Below are 23,746 nucleotides of genomic sequence, written 5' to 3' on the forward strand. Positions count from 1 at the left end.
GATTTTTAAAGCTTATAACAACAGAGATAACCATGTCCAATAGATCTTATGGTTATAAACACTAGTTAAAATACAAAATGTGGGGATAATAAGTGCATTCCTCAGGAGTTTAGATTGTGGTAATGATCTTTTCTAGCATACCATCCAAGAAACTGAAGAGGAGATACTTCTGATGATAGAGGTTGTGAGATCATGGAGAGTTGATCTTATATATGATATCCTAATATGCCAGTACTATGAGTCATCAAAAGAGGTTTTCTAAATTGTTTTGTTTGCTATCTATCTATCATTCTTGAATTCTTGATGGCAGAACAATAAACTTTAAACAATGTTGATAGCTTGAAATAGTGTGGTCTAAAGGCTTTCAAATGAGGATAACTTACTACCTTCCCCTTATACATTTCAATCCTACAACAATGTGAGAATTCACTTTCCCACATTCTTCAAATAGCTACATTAATCATAGACCTGCTAGTCCTTTAAAAAAATAACCATTTTTCTACTGATAAGCTACCTTTCATATGTGACTGGAGGTTCAGACAATGAATCTGCTCTGGGGTAGACAAAAGAGGAAGAGGAAGCCATTGTTGCCCAACTAGACAGGGACTATTGCGCTTTTGTTATATGGAGTTTTTACCCCTTTTGTGGAGGGGGTAGAAGGAAGAAAAAATATAGTGTTGTTAATTGGGAAAATGTTTTAAAATTATGTGACCACCATTGGATAAAGATATATCACAACTAAATTCTACTTGTGATTAGAACACAGAAGTAAAAATCATGAATTTCTAGTAAATAATGTGAAACATTCACTATAGAGCAAGAGAAAGCCTACGGGAAGAATAGTTCAGGGCATCTTAAACACTGAGGTTACAAGAATATAAGGCTATTAGCCAGAAAGAATAAATTTAGAAGAATATATGCTGGGTTCAACCATCTAGGACCACAGGGATTAGTCAGAAGGAAGTAATACCACTCCCTAAAGTGCAGATTGAACCAAACTTTTACTTCCCTATTCAATAAAATCCAGTGGGTCCTTGGTGTCTCTTTTTGTTGTTCAGTCATTTTAGTCACGTCCAACTTTTCATGATTCCATTTAGGATTTTCTTGGCAAAGATACTGGAATAGTTTTCCATTTCCTTTATTTTTTTTGAAATTAAATCAAATTTTTAAATTATAAAAGTATTTTATTATTTTCCAGTTACATGTAGAGATAGTTTTCAACATTTGTTTTTATAAGATTTCTAGTTTCAAATTTTTCTACCTTCCTTCCCTCCCTCATCCCCTCCCCAAGACAGCAAGTAATCTGATATAGGTTATGTACAATAAAATTAAAAATATTTCTGCATTAGTCATGTTATAAGAGAAGAATCAGAACAAAAAGGAAAAACCTCAAAAAGAAAAACAACAGCACCAAAAACAAACAAAAAATAGCATAGTTCAATCTGCATCTATATTCCACAGTGTTTTTTTTTTTTTCTGGATTTGAAGAAACGTTTCCATCATGAGTCATTTGGAACTATCTTGTACCATTGAATTGCTGAGAAGAATCAAATCTATCACAGTTGATCAACACATAATATTGATGATACTGTGTACAATGTTCTCTTGGTTCTGCACATCTCACTCATCATCAGTTCATGCAAATCTTTCCATGTTTCTCTGAAATCCACCTGCTCATCATTTCTTACAGCACAATAGAATTCCATTAAATTCATATACCACAACTTGTTCAGCCATTCCCCAGTTGATCGGCAGCCCCTCAAGTTCCAATTGCTTGCCATCACAAAAAGAGGAGCAATAAATATTTTTGTACATGTGGTCCTTTTCCCATCTTTATGATTTCTTTGGGAAAAAGACCCAATAGTGGTACTGCAGGGTCAAAGGGTATGCACAGCTTTATAGCCCTTTGGGCATAATTCCAAATTACTCTCCAGAATGGTTGGATCAGTTCACAGCTCCACCAACAATGCATTAGTGTTCCAATTTTTCCACCATTTATTATTTTCCTTTTTTTGTCATATTAGTCAATCTGATAGGTATTAGGTGGTATCTCAGAGTTTTTTTTTAATTTGCATCTCTCTAATCAATATTGATTTAGAGAATTTTTTTTTCATATGGCAATAGATGGATTTGATTTCTTCATCAGAAAACTGCCTGTTCATATCCTTTGACCATTTTTCAATTGAGGAATGACTTGGATTCTTATACATTTGATTTAGTTCCCAAAATATTTTGGAAGTGAGGCCTTTATCAGAAATACTGGCTATAAAAATTGTTTCCCAGATTGCTGCCTCCCTTTTAATTTTGGCTGCATTGCTTCTGTGTGTACAAAACCTTTTTTAATTTAATGTAATCAAAACCATCCATTTTGCATTTCTTAATATTTGCTATCTCTTGTTTGGTGATAAACAGTTTTCCTTTCCAAAGACTTGAAAGGTTAACTATTTCTTCCTCGCCTAATTTACCTATGGTATTACCTTTTATGTCTAAATCAGGTACCCATTTTGTCCTTATTTTAGTATAAGGTGTAAGATGTTGGCCTATGGCCAATTTCTGCCATACTCTCTCCCAGTTTTCCCAGCAGTTTTTGTCAAATACTGAGTTCCTATCCCAGAAACTGGAGTCTTTATGTTTACCAAACAGTAAATTACTAAAGTCATTTATTACTGTGTCTCCTGTGCCTGACCTATTCCATTGATGCTCCACTCTATTTCTTAGCCAGTAGCAAATAGTTTTGATCACTGCTGCTTTTAGTAGAGCTTTAGATTTGGTACAGCTAATCTACCTTCCTGTGCATTTTTTTCATTAGTTCCCTTGATCTTCTTTACCTTTTGTTTTTCCAGATGAATTTTGTTATTATTTTTTCTGGCTTTATGAAATACTTTTTAGGTAATCTGATTGGTATGGCACTGAATAGGCAAATTAATTTAGGTAGAATTGTCATTTTTAGTATATTAGCTCAGCCTATCCATAAACAATTGATATTTTCCCAATTGTTTTGATCTGATTTGATTTGTATGAAAAGTGTTTGGTAATTGTGTTCATATAGTTCCTGGGTTTGTCTTAGCAAGTAGACTCCCAATTATTTTATATTATCTACCGTTACTTTAAATGGAATTTCTCTTTCTATCTCTTGCTGCTAGACTTTGTTGGTCATGTATAGAAATGCTGATAATTTATGTGGATTTATTTTATATCCTGCTACTTTGTTAAAGTTGTTAATTGTTTCAAGTAATTTTTGAGTTCATTCTCGAGGATTATCTAAGTACACCAGCATATCATCTTCAAAGAGTGATAGTTTTGTTTCCTCCTTGCCTATTCTAATTCCTTTAATTCCTTTTTCTTCTCTGATTGCTAAAGCTAAAATTTCTAGCACAATATTAAATAACAGAGGTGATAATGGATATCCCTGTTTTATCCCTGATCTTGCTGATGGTTTTAGGTAGATACTCCTTATTATTTTAAGGAAAGCTCCACCTATTCCTAAACTCTCTAGTGTTTTTATTAGGTATGAATGCTGTATTTTGTCAAAAGCTTTCTCTGCATCTGTTGAGAAAATCACATGATTTTTGTTAGTTTTCTTATTGATGTGGTTGATTATGTTGATTGTTTTCCTAATGCTGAACCAGTCCTGCATTCCTGGTATAAATCCTACCTGGTCATATTGTATTATCCTGATGATCACATGCTGTAATCTCCTCGATAATATCTCATTTAAGATTTTTGCATCAGTATTCATTAGGGAAATTGTTCTATAATTTTCTTTCTCTGTTTTTGCTCTGCCTGGTTTTGGTATCAACACCATAGTTGTGTCATAAAAGGAATTTGATAAAATTCCTTCTTCACCTGTTTTTCCAAATAATTTGTATAATATTTGAATTATTTGCTCTTTAAATGTTTGGTAGAATTCACTTGTAAACCCATCTGGTCCTGGAGATTTTTTCTTAGGGAGTTCATCAATGGCTTGTTCAATTTCTTTTTCTAATATGGGCTTATTTAAGGATTTTATTTCCTCTTCAGTTAACCTGGGCAGTTTGTATTTTTGTAAATATTTATCCATTTCATTTAGATTGTCAAATTTATTGCCATACAGTTGGGCAAAATAATTCCTAATTATTGATTTAATTTCTACTTCATTGGTGGTAAAATCACCCCTTTCATTTTTGATACTGGCAATTTGTTTTTTTCTTTCTTATTTTTAATCATCTTAAACAATGGTTTATATATTTTATTGTTTTTTCATAAAAGCAGCTCTTAGTTTTATTGATTAATTCTATAGGTTTTTTGCTTTCAATTTTATTAATGTCTCCTTTAATTTTCAGCATTTCTAATTTAGTATTTAATTGGGGTTTTTTAAATTTGCTCTTTTTCAAGCTTTTTTAAGTTGCATGTCCAATTCATTGATGGCCTCTTTTTCTTTTTTTATTGATGTAAGCAGTTAGAGATACAAAGTTTAACCTAAGCACTTCTTTGGCTGCATCTCATAGATTTTGGTATGTTGTTTTATTACTGTCATTCTCTTGGATGAAGTATTGATTGTTTATATGATTTGTTGTTTGACACACTTATTTTTTAGGATGTGATTGTTTAGTTTCCAAATAATTTTCAGTCTACCTTTCTGTGACTCTTTATTACATGTATTGCATCATGATCTGAGAAGGATGCATTTAATATTTCTGACTTTCTACATTTGACTATGAGGTTTTGTGCCCTAATACATGGTCAATTTTTGAAAATGTACCATGTACCAATGATAAAATGGTATGCTCCTATCTATCCCAATTCAATTTTCTCCAGACATCTATGATGTCTAACTTTTCTAACATTCTATTCACTTCTGTAACTTCTTTCTTATTTATTTGTGGATAGATTTTCTAATTCTGACAAGGGAAGATTCAATTCCCCCCACTAATATAGTATTGCTGTCTATCTCTTCTTGTAACTCATTTAACTTCTCCTCTAAGAATTTGGATGCTATACCACTTGGAGCATACATGTTTAGTATTGATATTACTTCATTTTCTATGGTATCTTTTAGCAATATGTAGTTTCCTTATCTCTTTTGATTAGATCTATTCTTGACTTTGCTTTGTCTGAGATAAGGATTGCTACCCCTGCTTTTTTGCTTTTTTTTTTTTTTGTGGGGCAACAGGGGTTAAGTGACTTGCCCAGGGTCACACAGCCAGCAAGTGTCAAGTGTCTGAGGCCAGATCTGAACTCAGGTCCTCCTGAATCCAGGGCTGGTACTCTATCCACTGTGCCACCTAGCTGCCCCTACCCCTGCTTTTTTGACATTAGCTGAAGCATAATATATTCTGCACCAACCTTTTACCTTTACTCTGTGTGTATCTCTCTACTTCAAATGTGTTTCTTTTAAGCAGCATATTGAAGGATTCTGGTTTTTAATCCACTCTGCTATTCACTTCCATTTTATGGCAGAGTTGTTCCCATTCACATTCATAGTTATTATGACTGTCTATTCCCCTCCATTCTATTTACTCCCTTTGTAATTTCCCCCCATTCATTGATGCTATTCTTCCTCACCAATGTTTTACTTCTTACTCCTGCCTCCCCCAATCTGTCCTCCCTTTTGTCACCCCTCTCCCTTTTCTTGACCCTTTTCTCCCTTGTTTCTCCCCTCCCTTCTATCAGTCCCTCCTTTTCCCCTTACCCTTTTACTTCCCTAAAGAATAAGCTAAGTTTCTTTATCCAAATGAATGTATATGTTATTCCCTCTTTGAATCAAATCTAGTGGGAGTAAGGTTGAAAGAATGTTTACCCCTCTCTTCATTCCCTCTATTATAATAGGTTTTTTTCACCCCTTCATATGATGTAATTCACCCCATTCCACCTCCCCTTTCCTCTTCTCCCCATAAACTCCCTTTTTAACCCATTAATTTTCTTCTTTTAAAATAAAAAAAAATGTTCTCTATATCATTACATCAAAGACAACTTATATTTTTGTTTTGTTTTGTTTTGCCGGGCAATTTGGTGTTAAGTGACTTGCCCAGGGTCACACAGTTAGTAAGTGTCAAGTGTCTGAGGCCACATTTGAACTCAGGTCCTCCTGAATCCAGGTCTGGTGCTTTATCCAGTACGCCACCTAGCTGCCCCGGACAACTTATATTTATACCCACTGTGTATAATCCTTCTTCTGCTCAAATACATATACCGTTCTCAAGAGTTATAAGTATCATTTTCCCGTGTAGGAATGTAAACAGTTTAACCTTATTGGGTAACTTTTTTCCCCTGTTTACCTTTTTAAACTTCTCTTGAGTCTTGTATGTTAAGAATGGATTTTCTATTCATTTCTGGTCTTTTCATTAGGAAACTTTGAAAGTCCCCAATTTCATTGAATGTCCATATTTTCCCCTCAGTTTTGCTGGGTAGTTGATTTTTGGTTGCAATCTAAGCGCCTTTGCCTTCTGGAATATCATATTCCAAGCCTTGTGATCCTTTAATGTTGAAGCTGCCAGGTCCTGAGTAATCTTAACTGTGGCTCCATGATATTTAAATTGCTTCTTTCTGGCTGCTTGGAGTATTTTCTCCTTCACCTGATAAATCTGGAATTTGGCTACAATATTCCTTTTGGGATCTCTTTCAGGAGGTGATCGGTGGATTCTTTCAATGATGATTTTATCCTCTGATTCTACTATATCAGGACAGTTCTCCTTAATAATTTCCTGGAATATGGTGTCTAGATTATTTTTCTGATCATGGCTTTCAGGCAGTGCAATGATTCTCAAATTGTCTCTCCTGGATCTGTGTCCCAGGTCAGTTGTCTTTCCAATGAGGTTGTGGTAAAAAATATGAAAGTTTTTTAACAGTCGGTTAGGATAACTGAAAGATGCCAGTTTTTTTTTAGGACCACCCTTTCGGGGAGGAGACCAATGGCATGAGCTACGCACGCCAGTGCTCCTGCTGTGCATGTCAGACTGCCTGCTATGCACTCGACTTCCGGGGTTCGAGCTTAAAAGGCAAGGAGAGAACGGAAGTGGAGCTTTTTCCTGCTCTGCTGGTCTCCTGACTGCGCTGCTCAGATGGTCTCTCTCTCCAAAGGTGGCCTTCGGTTTTGATGAGTTTTTATAAGGAATACAGACTAAGCTTAGACTTAAGACGATTTGTATTGTGTTTCTACTTTCCTATCCTTCTAATCAACATCACCTTGTGACTACCATAACATTAAAGGGTCTATCTAGATAACCAAAAGCTTCTTCCATTTACTAGTCTGGGAGATAAATTAAGGGAAAGGTTTAGTAGGGGAGATTTATGATCTAATATCCAATTTTAAATCTCACAAAGTATTTCACATTTTTTTTCTTTTTCTTTTTTTTTCATTCTTTTGATTCTGATTGACTGATTCCTGGTGTCTCATAGACTAATTATCTTTCAACTGTCCAATTTTAATTTTTATGGCATTGTTTTATTCAGTGAGATTATTTACCTTTTTTTTTTTTCAATTTGGCCAAATGAATTTTTTAAGGAATTGTTTTTGTTAGTCAATCTTTGTGCTTCCTTTTCCAAACTGCTGATTCTTTTTTTCATAATTTTCTTATGTTGTTTTCATTTTTCTCCCCATTTTTTATTCTACCTCTCTCAATTGATTTTGAAAATCCTTTTTGAGCTCTTCCAAGAAGCTTTTTTCTTCTTGAGACCAATTCATCTTCCTTCTTGAGGCTTCACATGTAGGCAATTTGAGAGTATTTTCCTCATACGACTTTGTGTTTGTGTCTTCCCTGTCAACACAGAAGCTCTTAATGGTAAGAGCTCTTTTTTGTTTCTTACTCATGTTGCAGCTTATTTTTTTTCTTTGTAAAGTTGAGGTCTGCCCTGGGGGAACCAGGGTCCCTGTTTCAAGCTTCTTGTGCTGGGGTATAGGGGCTGTGTCACTGGCTTTCTACACTGAGGCCTCTATGGCTTGTGGATTTCTCAACACCCTGGGCTTGCTCCCAGCACTAGGATGGCCAGGCCTGGTCATGCCTGTCCTGTGGGTGGCTCTCTAACTGGCAGCCAGCCCTCTTGGCTGGTGCTGGTGGGTTTTGCCACTGGCCTGCTGTGCTACCAGCTTGCTGAGCCAGGATCTAGGGACCTTAATTACTTGGCTGTGGCCTATAGCTTCCTGTTGACTTGCTCTGACCCCCTCCACACTGCATTGCGCTTGCTGTGCACTGCACCTTCATTTTCCCTGAGTGAGACCAACCTTTCCTGAAGTCTTCAAAATTTTCTCTGGTTGGAAGACAGTTTCTCCCTGTCTCTTTGCAGGTTCTGTAGTTTCAGAATCCGTTCAGAGGCTTGATTTCATGTTCTTTTTGAGGGAACCAAAGGAGAGCTCTGGCAACTCACTGGCTTCCCTCCATCATCTTGGCTCTACCTCTATTTCCTTTTACAGCTTATTTTACAGATGAGGAAACAAAGGGAAATAGGGTTAAGCGACTTGTCCAGGGTCACAGAGCTACTAAGTATCTGAGGCCAGATTTGAACTCAGATTTTCCTGACTTCAGGCCCAGCTCTCTATCCACTATGTCATGTAGCTGCCTCTGCTATCAAATATAAAATGCTATATTCGGTGTTAAAAGCCCTTCATAACCTGAATCTTTCCAAACCTTTCCAAGCCTGTAACAACATACTATCCTATTTCCTCTCCACCAACACTATGCAGCTTTAAAGTGATTGAATTTCATTCTATTCCTTGAACATGGCATTTCATCTCCTAATGCACCATTTTTTCTTGGCTTTCCCCCATAGTTGGAACTCTCTCCTTCCTCATCTTTGCCTACTGGCTTTCTTCAAGTCTCAAATGAAGTACCACCTTCTGCAAGAAGCCATTCCTAATCCTCCTTAATTGTATACCCTTCTCTCTAAGATTATCCCTAATTGATCTTGTCTATATCTTGTTTATATTCCTGCCCATTAGACTGTGAACTCATTGAGAGTAAGACATGATTTGTTTTAATTATAATTTACCTTTTTTAAAATTTACCTTTCTATCTTCAGATCTTAACAGTCTGGCACAAAGTAGGCACTTAATAAATCCTTACTGATCTGACTTGACTTCCAGTAAAGATAAAAAAATGCTAAAGGTGAGTACCTAAACTGAGAAGGAAAACTTAAGCAAACATCACTCATTTTGCAATTTTGCTTCAGTTTGATCCAGGTTCCTATGACTTGGTGATGAGGATTAATGAGGATATGCCATAACTGAATAAAATATCTGTTCTGGGAATTCATTGGAATGTTACATGATACATATTGCATTTGTTGTTTGTTCTTCATTCTTGAAGAGGAACATGACATCAGGATGATGGCATGACTTGCAGTGAATTGGATTTAAGTGAGGGAGGGCCTTGCAAGGTCACCAACCTTACCCTGTCCTTCAGAGCCATCTGGATTCAGTGGTAAAAGATACATCAATATGACTGGAAATGGCCTAGGATGTTTTTGTTTGTTTGTTTGTGGGGATTTTTTGCAGGGCAATGAGGGTTAAGTGACTTGCCCAGGGTCACACAGGTAGTAAGTGTCAAGTGTCTGAAGCCGGATTTGAACTCAGGTCCTCCTGAATCCAAGTCCAGTGTTTTATCCACTGCGCCACCTAGCTGCCCCCTGGCCCAGGATGTTCAAGGCAGTTGTGGTTAAGTGACTTGTTCAGGGTCACACAACTAGTAAGTATCCAACATGAGATTTCAACTCATGTCCTCCCAACTTTAGGGCCAGTGTTCTATCCACTGTGCCACCTAGCTGCCTCCACATATTGCATTTATAACTATACAACTGGGCCATATGTAACTTTCCTCAGGAACATTTCATTTTTAGAACAACACTGATTATTTTGGCCTAACATTGGTCTAAAGTGACTTTGGTCTGTTCAGAAAATATAATGGTAGTTGGTAGTGTGAATTCGTGAAACTCTTTAAAAAATCAATAATACCCTTTTATAAAGCTATAAACAAAGATATAAGCAAAAAATCTCAAATGACAAAACATTTCTTTTAGAAGAAAGATCCTGAACTTACAAAAGTATTCAGCATATGCTTTGATTTATAAACAAATCTCTTGAATATTAAACACATTTATTGTTTACAATTTTAAATACTTGTCTTAAATGACCATTGTTTTCTTTTTAGCTGTTGTTGCTGTTATTGAAGTCATTAAGTCCAGTCAATTGATAATGAACACTTTTAAGTGGAAAGGATTTGAAGTCAACTTGCGTTTGAATCTGAACTACACTAATTATTACCTGGTTAACCATGTACCTGTCACTTAACATCTCTGGGCATCAGTTTCCTCATTTATAAAATGATAAGATTGAACTTGATGAATTCTAAAGTCCATTCAAGCTCTAAATCTATAACCCTATGTTCTTATAATATTATTGGAGGTGTCATCCTTTCAAGCTTAAGTTTAAATCTAGGATCCTATGAGCTTTTTTTATACCTGACATTCTCTGCCAATTAGGGTCATGATTAGGTACTAGGTAGGCGCCCTTTACTGACTCAAAATAACTAAGTACTTTAAACTAGACAAAGAAGTTGTCTAGAACTTCTGGCCTCCTGTTTTATAGTTTAGGGTATAATTATAACTGTTGTTCCAAATTTTGTCTCTGAGGAAATAAATACCCTGAAGTACTTTCTGATTATTAGAAATTAAATTATGTCCCATGTACTTTTAGTCTTGAGTAAGTTTGGGGGTTTTGTTTCACATGTATATTTAAATTAAAAAAAATTGTTTGAAAAATTAACTCAAGGTTGGCATATGTGCTTCCTCTATTAATAACTATTAAATTAATTAGGATATTCTATTCTTCAATTATTGTAGGTAATGCAAAATTTAACATATTGACAAAGACCTAAGGAAAATTCTATCTCATTTTTTCACAATATATAATATATATATATATATACACACTATATGTGTGTGTATGTGTATGAATGTTTCCATTTGAAAAATAAGGACATTGAAGTATTTATTATAATGCTTCAAAAGACCAATGATTGTTTATGTGTGTAAGTGTTTCATTCAATGACATCTTGAATTCCTTCCATGCTTTACTAGATAGATTTATAACCTTCCACAATAATTACCTGGTGGCCATCCTTCTGGAATAAATAATCTTTGGTAATAAATATAGCAATTAATATTATTTAATTAGGAATAGTGGATTCTAATGTGTGTATAGAAACTACAACCTATTACAAAGAATTCCTTATGAAAAAGAAGAGGTGTAAAAATGCATGTTTGAAGTCATGACTAGAAAAGGAGGTAGAATAATCAAAGTATTGTATTGCTGTCCTAAAAATAGTGAACCAGAGGAACTCATCTATTATGGAAGGGCAGTATGTTGTATAAGCCCTTTATGAAACATTTATTTAGAAAATCATGGTATAAATCATGGAGAAAATGTGGAAGGATTGTAATTTATACATATAGCATTGTTGGGGAATAATATTTCATTCTGGATATATTTTTCATAATCTTCTATTGTAAATATCAAAGGCTTTGTGGGATTTACTAAAAGTCCTTTGATAAAGATATTTACTATTGTCATTATAAGATAATAAGCTGTTTAAATTAGACACTGCTCCTTTTCAGCAAGTATTGGATATCTTAACTTTTCCTTTCTTTTTTTGTTAGGGAAAATACATTTGTTTCTTTGACTAACTGGAAAAACCTACGAGCAAGAAATTCAGAAATATCTTATTTTCTTTCGTATTAAAAAAACAACAACATGGATACTAAGACTTTAGACAAAACTTCCCATCATATACAAATATATCATTTGCCTATGTCATGCCTTTCAAGGTTTTCTGCGTAATCTAACTTACAGAATTTCTTAAGACAGATTTTACAGGATGCTTTTATTAGTTAGGGGAACATTTCAATTTGCTGTGTCTGGAGCAACTTTTATATAGGTAGTACTTTTGTAGACACTATAGAAAACAAATGGAATGTGAAAAGAAAGTGGTATGCAAGATGACTTTGACTTATTGAACAATTGAATATAGTGAATAAACTGAAGGAAAAATTTAAAAAATATGATTTTTAAGTTTTGAGTTTGCTTACTTAGTGACAGGGTTCAAAGCCAACCACTCTACACGTAGTAAGGTTTTATCTGATAGTCTCAATGTGTAGCCAATGTTCTACCCAAGGTCATAACTTTCTTTAATCATTGCTTATTAGTTCTCATTTTGATTTTAAGTAGTCTAGCGTTGATTTTGTGCTGACATTTCCTCATAAATTAATTGAAATTAGCAATATCTCTTTTAAATTAATTAATTCTGGTCCTTCCACCTCAGTTGGTAGGTAAATTACAAACAAGTCATTTAAAGAAACCAGAGAAACCCTCTTTTGCCACAAGTTTTTTTCTGTTCTCTCTCTCCCTTTATCAAACAACAATGAATTAGGCTTAATTAGAAATCAATATAATTGGTTATAGAAGTTATTTACAATCTAATAAACAATATAAACATGTATTTATATATTTCAACAATGTACCACACCTGAAAAGATCACATCAAGAATAATTTCTAACCATTACCTACAACTGTTAAATTAATCTTAACCTTTTAAATAAAGCTCTACCATACAGTTTTGGCAGTTAACTATCTCTTCTCCAGAATTATCTTAATAATATTTATTCCCAAGATGAGAATCAATTCACTCAATGTCCCAGGAAATAAGTTTTCAAACTTTTTGTTTTGTGTTCAGCTTCTCTAGAATGAGAGTCCAGTTGCTAGTATTTTTTTCTTACATATTTCTCGCAGGTAACTATTAAATTGTTTACAACTCAACATCCTCTTCTGTCTTAAAGATACAGTAACATTCTCCATAGTAACTGTTGGAGGGCTCCAGAAGCTGGTGTTATAGTATATATAGTGGGAAGAGTAAAAGAGAATTCAAAGGTTTTGGGCTTGCATGATCAGTAACATATGGTTTCTATTAGCAGACATAGGAAGTTGACTGGGAAGGAAAAGGAGACACTGAAGAAGAAGCCTATAAGTTTGGTTTTGAACATAATAGTGATTCAGTTGACAGCAGCATGTGTGTAGTTAGAATTCTGGAACTGGTAGCCATGAGTCAACATACAGATTTGGGAAGTTATTAGCATAGCATTGGCACTTGAAATCATGAGAATATTCCTGACTCATGGTTAAAAGAAAGGAGCTTTGTAAAGCAGAGGATGTAAAGGTAGAATGGCCGAAGCCCAAGGAGGACCTTAGGCATCACCTATAATTATGGATTTAGATGAGGAAGTTAAGGCAGTGACAAAGGCAGCAAAGCAATAGTAAGGAAATCCTTATAGAAGGAATTACAGACATTTCAATATCTTCTAAAGCACCTCATTTATTTCCATATAAAGAATAGGTGCCCCTTAAACATTGTTAATACATTCACTAAGATACAGAAAAACTCTTGGAAAAAGCATTCATTCTAAGCACTGGGATTCCATTTTAAAGTAACTATTGCTCAGTTCAATAAATGTTATTCCCATTTGTGGCTGGTTAGCTCACTTGTCTAGGGCATAGTACTAAACAGGTCAAGGTAGTCAGATCAATTTTATATACCCCAATAATTATATTAATTATGCACAAACCCTGAATAGCCATCTTACATATGCATGCCATTGGTGACCAAGGATAGAGAAATGGTGGAAGGTATTTTTACATGGAAAGGAAAGGACTTTGAATGGCATGCCAGTAGACTGAAAAAGGTTTCACTACCTTTCATAGGTTCCTAACTTAATTTGCAGGTAGTGCCTACTCAGTAATAAACTTTGCTCAAGGAATTTTATCATGCATTACTTAAAATTATTTTATTTCATCCAGTCATAATAATTTGTACAAATTATGTATCAGATGCTTTAGAGGTTTTTTTTAATATATTCTCCTCCATCCTTCTTAACTATATGCAATATTTTATTTGGTTCCCATTTACTATCACTAGAAGCTATTATTTATTCTGGGGGAGGGTTGGAGCAATGAGGGTTAAGTGAGTTTCCCAGGGTCACACAGCTAGTGTCAAGTGTGTGAGGCTGGATTTGAACTTAGGTCCTCCTGAATCCAGGGCTGGTGCTTTTTTCCACTGTTCCACCTAGCTGCCCCCTAGAAGCTATTATTTTTAAATTTTTTTTTTTTTGCTGAGGCAATTGAGGTTAAGTGACTTGCTCAGGGTCACACAGCTAGTAAGTGTTTAGTGTCTGAGGACAAATTTGAACTCAGGTACTCTTGACTCCAGGGCCAGTGCTCTATCCACTGCGCCACCTAGCTGCCCCAGAAGCTATTATTTTTAAAGGAAGACACACACATGTGTGTATATACCTATATGTGTGTATGATTATATCTGATATATACTATTTTATTCCATGCCATTTCTGTACTTTAGGTTTTTTCTACAACTTGAAAAAAATTGTATACATTTATATTTCTACAGATATAAAGTACCTTAGAGGCCATCTATGGTAGTATACCCTTCTTACTTTACAGATTATAAAATTAACATTCAAAGATTGGTCCCTAATTTGCCCTCAGTCATACTGGTACTAAGTCTCAGGGGAGAAAATTTGAATTTAGATCCTTTCATTCTAGAACTTATGTTTGTTCCATCATAATTCAATTTGGGAACAGAGATGAAGTCCATAACAAAAAGGATGGCCAGGCATAGGATCTTCATTCAAGTTCTAGTTTTGCCATTTTCCTCTTGTTTGACTGACTATAAACAAGGCCTCTCTGGGCCTCAGTATCCTTAACTATAAAATGTAGATGCTAGATTCAGTGACTAAAAGTTCTTTTCCATCTCTGGATACATAATCTTATAATTTTTGTTACTGCATTAAAGTTAAAGAAAATAGTCTCCTGTAATCTTTAAATTACTCTGAATAGTAAAACAACTCAGTCCTGAAGAAACTTAAAAAAATACTTGGATAATCAGCTAAGAAAACTCACACTCCTATGGGATTAGGACAGGAATTTCCAATCTCTGAGTCCTAAAAAAAGAAAGATGTGTAGGAAATAAGAGTTGAATAACAAATACCTAACAAAGACTACTGATTGCATCTCCACAAGCCCACAGCTGGGGCCAAATGGCAAATTGGCTGCTTCAAATTCATTGTAAGAACACCACTAAATTTGAGCTATAACCACTTAGGAAGACTGTGGCTTTTAAATGTTGAGTGCTACAAATACCTTAAGAATTGAGGCTTCTCCAAACAATGAACCTCTATAGAGACTTGATCATATACAAGAGTAGAATTAATTCATTTGTAATTTCCATGGGATTTAATGATAATGATAAATAGTTTCACTAATCTGAATCTATCTGTTGGTTTTAGGATTTTTCACTTTTGATAGAAACTTATTCTTAACATTTTGTATTGTTAGAAAAACTCTTTTAAAATGATAGTAAGATATCCAATAGTCACAAAGCCTATATCCTGAATTGGCAATGTGGCTGTGGTTCAGTTGTTTTCAGTTGTGTCTGACTCTGCCTGACCCCATTTGGGGCTTTTGTTTTTGTTTTGTGGCAAAGATTCTTGAGTGGTTTGCCAATTCCTTTTCCATCTCATTTTACCTATGAGGAAACTGAGGCAAACAAGGATAAGTGACTATGCTCAGGGTCACACTGCTAGTATCTGTGGCCAGATTTGAACTCAGGAAGATGAGTCTTCATGATTCCAAGACACTCCATTTACTGCACCATATAGCTGCCCTGTTGTGCCACCTCTAGACAAAAAGACATTTGACTTTTATTATCTGCCAGCATTCAATGCCCTCATTTTATAGATTAGGAAACTGATTCCCAGAAAGGTCAAATATCTTGATTAAAGCCATACAGCTAGGTAATATCAGAACTAGAAGAATGAACAGAGGTTTCATGATTCCAAGCCTAGTGCTTGTAACAATTGGAGTGATGCAACCTGTTGGAGAGTTACTGTAGGAAAGCTCTGCCACGAGGAGAAGGCATCTGAAGGAAAGCCATGTGGCTTGGGAGGTCAGTTCCTTGGCGTCAGGAAATGATATTTGATGTTTCTGGTTTAGACAGGAGGCTTGTGGGACTAAGAAGGGGTGAGGTTTTCTCTCTTTTCTTCAGGACTCTCGTGGAGAGTGGAGCAAAAATGCTGGCTCCCTGAGATAGATAGATGTAGGCATCTAGGCCTCTTTCTCTCTCTTCACCAAATTCTTATGCTCCTTAATAAATGGTTAAAAATCTAAAACTTTTGCTCAAGCTTCTATTTTATTGGCGACCACTCATTAGATATTTTAGACAGTATAGCTAGATAGCAAATTTACGTGTTCTTCCTAAGTCTAGAGGCAGCATTGTTCAGTGGAGAGGACATGGAATTTGGAGCTTGGGTCTCACTTCTGCTATTTGTTATAATTTTTATGACTTTGGGCAAGTCATTTATCCTTTCGGTACCTCATTTTCTTCATCTGTAAAATAAGAGGTTGGATATGCTTCCAGGTCTGAACCTGAAGTTTGAGTGATGATTGACCATCCCTAACCCAAATTGAAAGTAGGCATTTTTTTTTTACTTTAAACGAGTCTAAAGTCTATAGGGTTCCTATCACTATCTCACTATGCCTTATCCATAAGTTTATACAAATTTAGGACTGGAAGAGATATCATAAAGTTTTTCTAACTTCCTTGGCAGTCGGGTAAATCCTATGGACCCCTTTTGAGAATATTTTAAAGGCATAAATTAAAACACGTCGGGCTGCAAAGAGAACCAATTACCTTGAAATAATTACCTCCCTCTCTCCCCTCCTTCCCCTTCTTCCCCCACACCCCTTCTCCCAGTTTCTCTCTCTGTCCTCTCTTTCTGTCTCTCTGTGTGTGTCTCTGTGTTTCTCTGTCTCTCTCTGTCTCTCTCTCTCTCTCTCTCTCTCTCTCTCTCTCTCTCTCTCTCTCTCTCTCTCTCTCTCCCTGTCTATCTCTATCTCTCAGTGGACATAGCAAGACCTGAGTTCCAATCCATTTTCAGGCCTCTACTAGTCATGGGATGTTAGGCAAATCATTAAACCTCTGATTCAGAGTCCTCATTAGTAAAATGAAGATAACAATAGCACCTACCTCCCAGGGTTGATATGAGGATCAAATGAGTTAAAGTATTTAGCACAGTTCTGGGCACATAAAAGGAGATTAATAAATCATTTTCCCTTCCATCTCTTCATGTTCATAGACACCAGGTTAAAAGCCCATCATTTATTCCATCCTTTTACTTCTACAAATGAAGTAACTGAGATGGACAGAAACCAAGTGACTTAATTATACAGCTAATAAGTAGCAATGCTGAAACTAGTATTCAGGGATCCCAACTCTTTTAGTTAAGTAGTTCAAGGCTTTTTCTGTTACAAGGACTATATTATGGTATTTCTGAACCCACGTATCAAAGCCATATGAAGTCTTTGTATCAGATTCCTTTTTTATATCCTTTTTGTATCCTTTTTTATTGCCAAATTTCTTTTTTAGTTTTCAAGACAGGGATTTTACTTTCATTGCAGCTTCTCTCTACTGGTAAACTCACTTCTTTTGAATCTTTAAGTAAAACTTGGAATTAGGGTCAAAATTGTATTTTTCACAATTCTTTTTCTATTACACTCTTCATGAATTGATCCCTAACAACCAACAGGAGATAAATCAAAGTTATGGTTTTTTGTTGTTGTTTAGTAGTTTCAGTTGTGTCCAACTTTTTGTGACCCCATTTGGGGTTTTCTTTGCATCTCAATTCAGCTAATTGGAAGTACCATAGTGTTCTTGCTGAGGTTCCTATCTCCACTAGAAGTTGTAATGTCAAAACCATTGAAATCACTAGAAGACACACACACACACATACATATACACACATATACATATACATATACATACATATACACTCATATATACACACATAATACACACACACACACACATATATATATATATATTTGCCAATTTTAAATATTTATTACTTCCTGCCCTAATTGCCTAACAAAAGTAACAGTGTATTTCATATGGATAGTACTTTCACCTTTTCTTTAAAAAAAATGCTGAACCTCATAGTAATGAACAAACAATGTTTCAGTACACAAAAGACCAAAAGAGGATTGTAGGTGGCACCTTGAACTTACGTTTCATACAGGCTTTAAGGGTATATTAAACTGAATACAATAATAACTAAATTGTCCTATTCTGGTGTCGCCTTCTGAACTTTTTCATTTTCTTTTATGTAGTTCTTAAGTATTTTGTTAATTTTTTTCATTGTTTCCATCATTGTTACTGTTACCATCCCTTCCCCCCAAACAGAAGCCCTCCCTTGTTTAAGGGGGGAAATAGTTGTTTGTAGGGCATCAACCAAAACAGTTCAACACACTGGCCTTTCTGAAAGTATATATTCTGCAGTTCTAGACCAACACCAACTTTGATCTCTTTTCAAAGTGTTCTCACACCCATCATTTCATTTCATTAGAGAGGCAATGTGGTTTAGTGGAATGATCCTTGGATTTATCGCCAAGAACGTTTGGCTGAATGAATATGTGATCTGGGCAAATCACTAAACCTCTCTGAACTTTAATTTCCTCATCTGGAAAAGAAAGGTGAGACTAAATGAATTCTAAAATCTTGGCCAGTGCTAATATTATCCTCAAAATAACACCAAAAATTAGTTGTGGGAAACTGAGTATTGCGCAATGCCTTGTTCAAGTCTGTGTTCAAATCTAAGTATGAATGAGAGGAGGAGGGGGTTGTAAATTTCTATGATTTTCAAGGTTTTTTTTTTTTAAGTAGAGATAGGCTAAAGTACTGGTTATGCAATTCTAAACATGGAAGGGATTTTTGAGGTCTGCTTTTATCATTCAACCCCCAGTATGGTAGTAAGGTGCTGGATTTAGAGTTGGACGACCTAGCTTTGAATTCTGACTCTACAACTAACTGGGTGTTTTAATTTGGGCAAGTCATTTCCTTCTTTCGCCCTCAATTTCTTTTTTAGAAAATAAAAAGTTTTCACTAGATGGTCATTAAAGTTTCTACTGGTTCTATATTTGTGACACTTTTTTTAAGTTTATACATGATTTTATTGACTATTTCCATATGAAGTCTTTCATAGTTTTATCTTTAACTTTTTGCATTATATATGTAGATATGCATGTATAATCTACATAAACATACCCTGTAACAAATACACACTGAAACTAAGGACTAAATCAGAAAACTACAAGACTGTTCCGACAATCATGAGAAATATCTAATCACTCAATTAGGCCTGCTGTGCCTGTTTGATGTCTATTGCATGGGAAGCTCCTTCTTTTCCACAGCTACAATCCTAGTGCCGGCCTTTATCTCTTCATATTTGGATATAAGCCACAGACTATTTGCTTTCTCCCTTCCTCCAGCTCTTCCATTTAGTCCTATGGAAAACTTGCAGGATAATCTTTCTCATCTAATTTCTCTCCCCCTACTTCTAGGTGAGAGTGTTTTAACTTTTCTTGTGGAGATAGAGATTGGGACTAGACTTGTTATTACATTTGAAATAATGGACTCTCAGATGAGAATAAACCCACTACCAATGCAGGTCAGTACCTTTTCTGTAATTTATAGGCTTAGAGAGTTGCCTAAGAGCTGTGGGAGGTTGTGACAACTTCTGATCCCACAAGCAGTATGTGGTTGAGGTGAGGCAGGTCTTCCCTAATTCCTTAATTCATCATTCAAAGCCCTATCCCAAGTGATTCCTCCTTACCTATATCAAATCAACTTTCTCTAATATGTATTATATGATCCAAATATTCTTTTCATACTAACTCCTGAAAAAAAAGAAATCACTGTGGATTTGGAGAAGTGGGCAGCAACCGCATAGAAAACCCTGGAAAGGGGGGAGGGGAGCAAGGGCTACAATTATCAGAGAGGTGGGGGGAGGTGTTAGAGGTGTGGGAAACTTTCAGCCGAGACACAAAGAAGGGAACAGACAAGCACTCAGTAAATGCTCATTTACTATGACTCAATATGTAGGAGACAATTATCTTGGGTCACATATTACATGAGATATCCATATTATTGCCTGTGGTTACTGCTTGAGAAAACAAAACTATAGTGGTTCTACCTAACTTCTTTCCTATTAAGGTACAAGTGACAACAACCCAACACAATTCTTAAGTGAAGCATTTAAAAATGAGAATTGCATGCTACCCAACAAACATTCCTTTGCCTTTTGTTTTTCACTGTTATCAGTTGTCTGAATGTCTTCCCCTGAGTTCTACCCCGTTCATGCTCTTGTAGAGTAAAAGTCACTTGTAGAGTAAAAGTCGTCTAATAGTCTCATAGCCTTAAGTCCATGCCCAGTCTCATATTGACTGTCCTTAGACTTCCTTCTCCTGTTGGTTCTCTTTCCTTCACTGCCACTGCAGAGAATAAGCTCTCAGCTTTTGTTCCCCCAAAAGATACCTGCCCTTATACCAACCCCCCTCCCTCTTTTCCCTTCCTGCCATCCTATCACCTGCCAGAGGCTGGTAGTTGCTGCCACCCCTGTCCATTGCCTCTCACTGCTCCACCAATTTTCCTTGGCAATCTTCCCCAAAGTTCTCGGGCCCTCACTCCATCTCCTCCTGCCAGCCGCCTCCCCCTCTCGCCTGGAGCTCTCCTCACGCCTGCCTGCTTCTCCCCCGCTCTGTCTGCGCTCTCTCTCTTTCTCCCGCCAATACCAGCTGCTCTGTTTGCCTTTCCTCTGGCTGCGCTCATCGCCTTCCCCTTCAGCCTGCAGCCGCCTGCCTCTCTCTCAGGCTGCCTGCCTGTCTCTCCCGAGAGCCCTATACCCTCCCCTGCCAATTGCTTCCTCGAGCACTGCTGCCCTGATTCCCTGGGGTGTCTGTGTGTGTGTGTGTGTGTGTGTGTGTGTGTGTGTGTGAGAGAGAGAGAGAGAGAGAGAGAGAGAGAGAGAGAGAGAGAGAGAGAGAGAGAGAGAGAGAGAGAGAGAGAGAGAGAGAGATCGGCTATGGGGCTATGGGGTGGGGACTTTGGAGGTGAGCTGTCTTTGCCATAGTTCCTGCTTTCTCACATCACCCCAGCCTGGTCTGACACCCCTTAACATCGTGCCCCAGGACCTCCTCACTGGTCTTCCCTCTCCCTGCGCCTCTTGGGGGTGGGGCAGGGTAATTCAAGGCCATATTTAGGGAGCCAACAAAGTTTCCGAGCCACGTTGCTCCCTCCTGTTCTCCAAACCTGCGCTGCCCAGGCGCCAGACCGGAGCCCCAAATTCCGCTAGTCCCTAAGCTTCCAGTATAGACTATTACCAGAGACAACGGGCTTTTTCTAGCACAAAGTCTAGGTCTCCCTCGACCCCCACCCCATCACCACCCCCACAGCCACCAAGGCATCTTTAGCTCCACGGGCGCAAGGCGTGGGAGGGAAGCACTTGTTCCCGGGTGCAGAGAGAGGATGAACGTGATAAAAGGGCAAAAGGTCCACATGAGGAGGAGGATGGCAAAGGGACCCGCCCGATGGGGGTGGGCGATTGTTGAATCTATTCTCGCCTGTTCCTTTACAGTAAGAGAGGTACAGTAGCGGTGCAGCCTTTTAAGGGCGGTCTCCTTTAAGACGTGCGCGTGTGCATGTGTGTTGGTGTATGTATGTATATGTGTGTGTGTGCAGGAGAAGCGAGGAGAGAGGGAGAGAGAGAGGGAGAGAGGGAGAGGGAAAGAGGGGGGGGGGAGGGAGAGAGAGAGAGAGAGAGAGAGAGAGAGAGAGAGAGAGAGAGACTGACTGACTGACTCCGTGCTCCGTGGAAGGAGGAGTTATGTAGATTACGGATGAACATTCTGGAGTGGAGAGAGGAGAGCAGAGAAAGAGAGGCAGAGGCTAGGGAGCAAGGAGCAGGCAGTGGCAAAGAGGCCTTTCTCGCAGGAGCAGGAGGGGGAGGAGAAGGTGGAGGAGCAGGAGGAGGAGGAGGAGGAGGAGGGAGAGGAGGAGGAGGAGGAGAAGGAGGAGGTGGAGGAGCCGGAGGAGGAGGAGGAAGAGGAGGAGGGGGGGAGGAGGAGGAGGAGGGGGAGGAGAAGGAGGGGAAGGAGGAGGAGAAGCAGCAGGAGGAGGACACACCGACAGGAGGCGGCGGAGGCGGCGGCGGCGGCAGCGGCTGCTGCTGCTGCGAATAGGGAAACCTCAGCAGGAGCAGCGGGTGAACTTGGGCGCCACATTCCCAGGGAAGGACGGACTCGTGAGGATGGTGTGCGCGAGCTGCTGACCCTTCTCCCGCCTGCCGCCGCTGCTCCTCCCGGGCTATCGGGAGTGAAGTGCGCCTTCCTCCTCTGTCTTCTTTCACAGCCCCAGCCGGCCGGCTGTGGGTGAACCTGCAGGGCTCTTCACCCAGCCCCAGGACTTTATTTTAAAAATTTTTATATTTTGAAAAAGGAGAACCGTTTTGGAACTAGAGAGGGAGGGTGAGAGAAAAGGACGGAGAGGAGAGAAAGAGAAGGGGGAGCTCGTCCATCCATTGAAGCACAGTTCACTATGATCTTACTCACATTCAGCACTGCAAGACGGTTGGATTTCGTGCATCATTCCGGGGTGTTTTTCTTGCAAACCTTTCTGTGGATTTTATGGGCTACAGTCTGCGGAGCAGAGCAGTATTTCAATGTGGAGGTAAGAGTACAGCTCCTGTAGGGCTTTCTTCTCCTTGCCTAGGCTGCTCCCCCAAATATTTCATGTGCTCCAGGAAAACGAGGAGCCATGTAGCTGAAAGCAGCCAAGGATCTAAACACATTGTTTCCTTTCCTGCAGCCTAGAAAGCTTTCTGAATTTTCAGTATTTGATGGATGCATTTAGGACCACGAATCCCGTTATCCTCAGCAGCACAAAGCACGATGCTGAGCGCTCAAAAGACTCAATTGTACCGGGTACATGCTGCTTACATGGGGAAGAGGCAAAGTCCTAGATACAACAAGCGTGCGGTATAATAAAGGGAGCTTGGTAACAAGGCACAGGAAAGCCTAGGGATGGCAGAATGAGTTTGCCTGGCATTGCATTTTTTTTTTTTGCTATTGTTATAGGAATTTTCTCCCTCCTCCTCCACCATTAGCAAAAGGGATTAAATAAAATTCAAAAGGAAACTGTGGGAATACTTGATACTTTAATAACATGACTTTGTGATAAAACACTTGACTAGACAGAGTCTTGTTCTCATTTAAACATAACTTAATACACTGTAACTAGATCTGGTTAAACAGATGCCATGAAATCCATCTCTTTCTTTTGAAGTGTCTTTTCTCCCCACGCCCCCGCCCCCACCATCAAAACCAACTTGGCCCAGTCTAGTAGTTCCAAGGTGTTTTCATTTTCACTAGAACTCTGGTAAAGCTGAGAGGGTTTAACTGTCATTTGCTTTAACTTTGATAGTTTTGGAAGCAGTCAGGCACAAAGGGAAGGGAACTTGAAGATAAGGACTTGACAGGACTGTGCCAAAATACTCTTCCTGCCATCAACTCAATAAATAAACCAATAATATACCATAAGTAAATGGAGTTGTATGGACACCTGAGTGATGATGACATTAATTAAGCACAAAAATGTTGAATATGGAGACAATAGGAGGGTCTTAATGAAGTATCATCCTTTTGATTGGATTTTTATGCTATCATACATCTCTTTGTGATTATTTTGATTGCCCATAAATGAATAATGTGGTTTTCAGTTGCTGATATGATAAAATATCACTGTCATTTTACTAAAGACATTGTACTTGTAAGCAATGCCAGTACCTGTTGCTCAATATTTGAAAAAAATAATTTAAAATATG

The 23,746-nt window shown here is 37.7% G+C and overlaps 1 protein-coding gene across 1 annotated transcript in view; it reads left to right on the forward strand.

Annotated features, from left to right (window-relative positions):
* Positions 1–22,034: 22,034 nt before the first annotated feature.
* Positions 22,035–23,746, forward strand: part of MMP16 (matrix metallopeptidase 16) — a 387,096-nt gene continuing 385,384 nt past the window's right edge. The window contains exon 1 of the mRNA XM_043962815.1: positions 22,035–22,593. Coding sequence (XP_043818750.1) covers positions 22,462–22,593 — 132 coding nt within the window. The 5' untranslated portion in view covers positions 22,035–22,461. The remainder of the gene's footprint in view (positions 22,594–23,746) is intronic.

Source organism: Dromiciops gliroides, chromosome 1 (assembly GCF_019393635.1).
Source record: "Dromiciops gliroides isolate mDroGli1 chromosome 1, mDroGli1.pri, whole genome shotgun sequence".
Taxonomy (NCBI): Eukaryota; Metazoa; Chordata; class Mammalia; order Microbiotheria; family Microbiotheriidae; genus Dromiciops; species Dromiciops gliroides.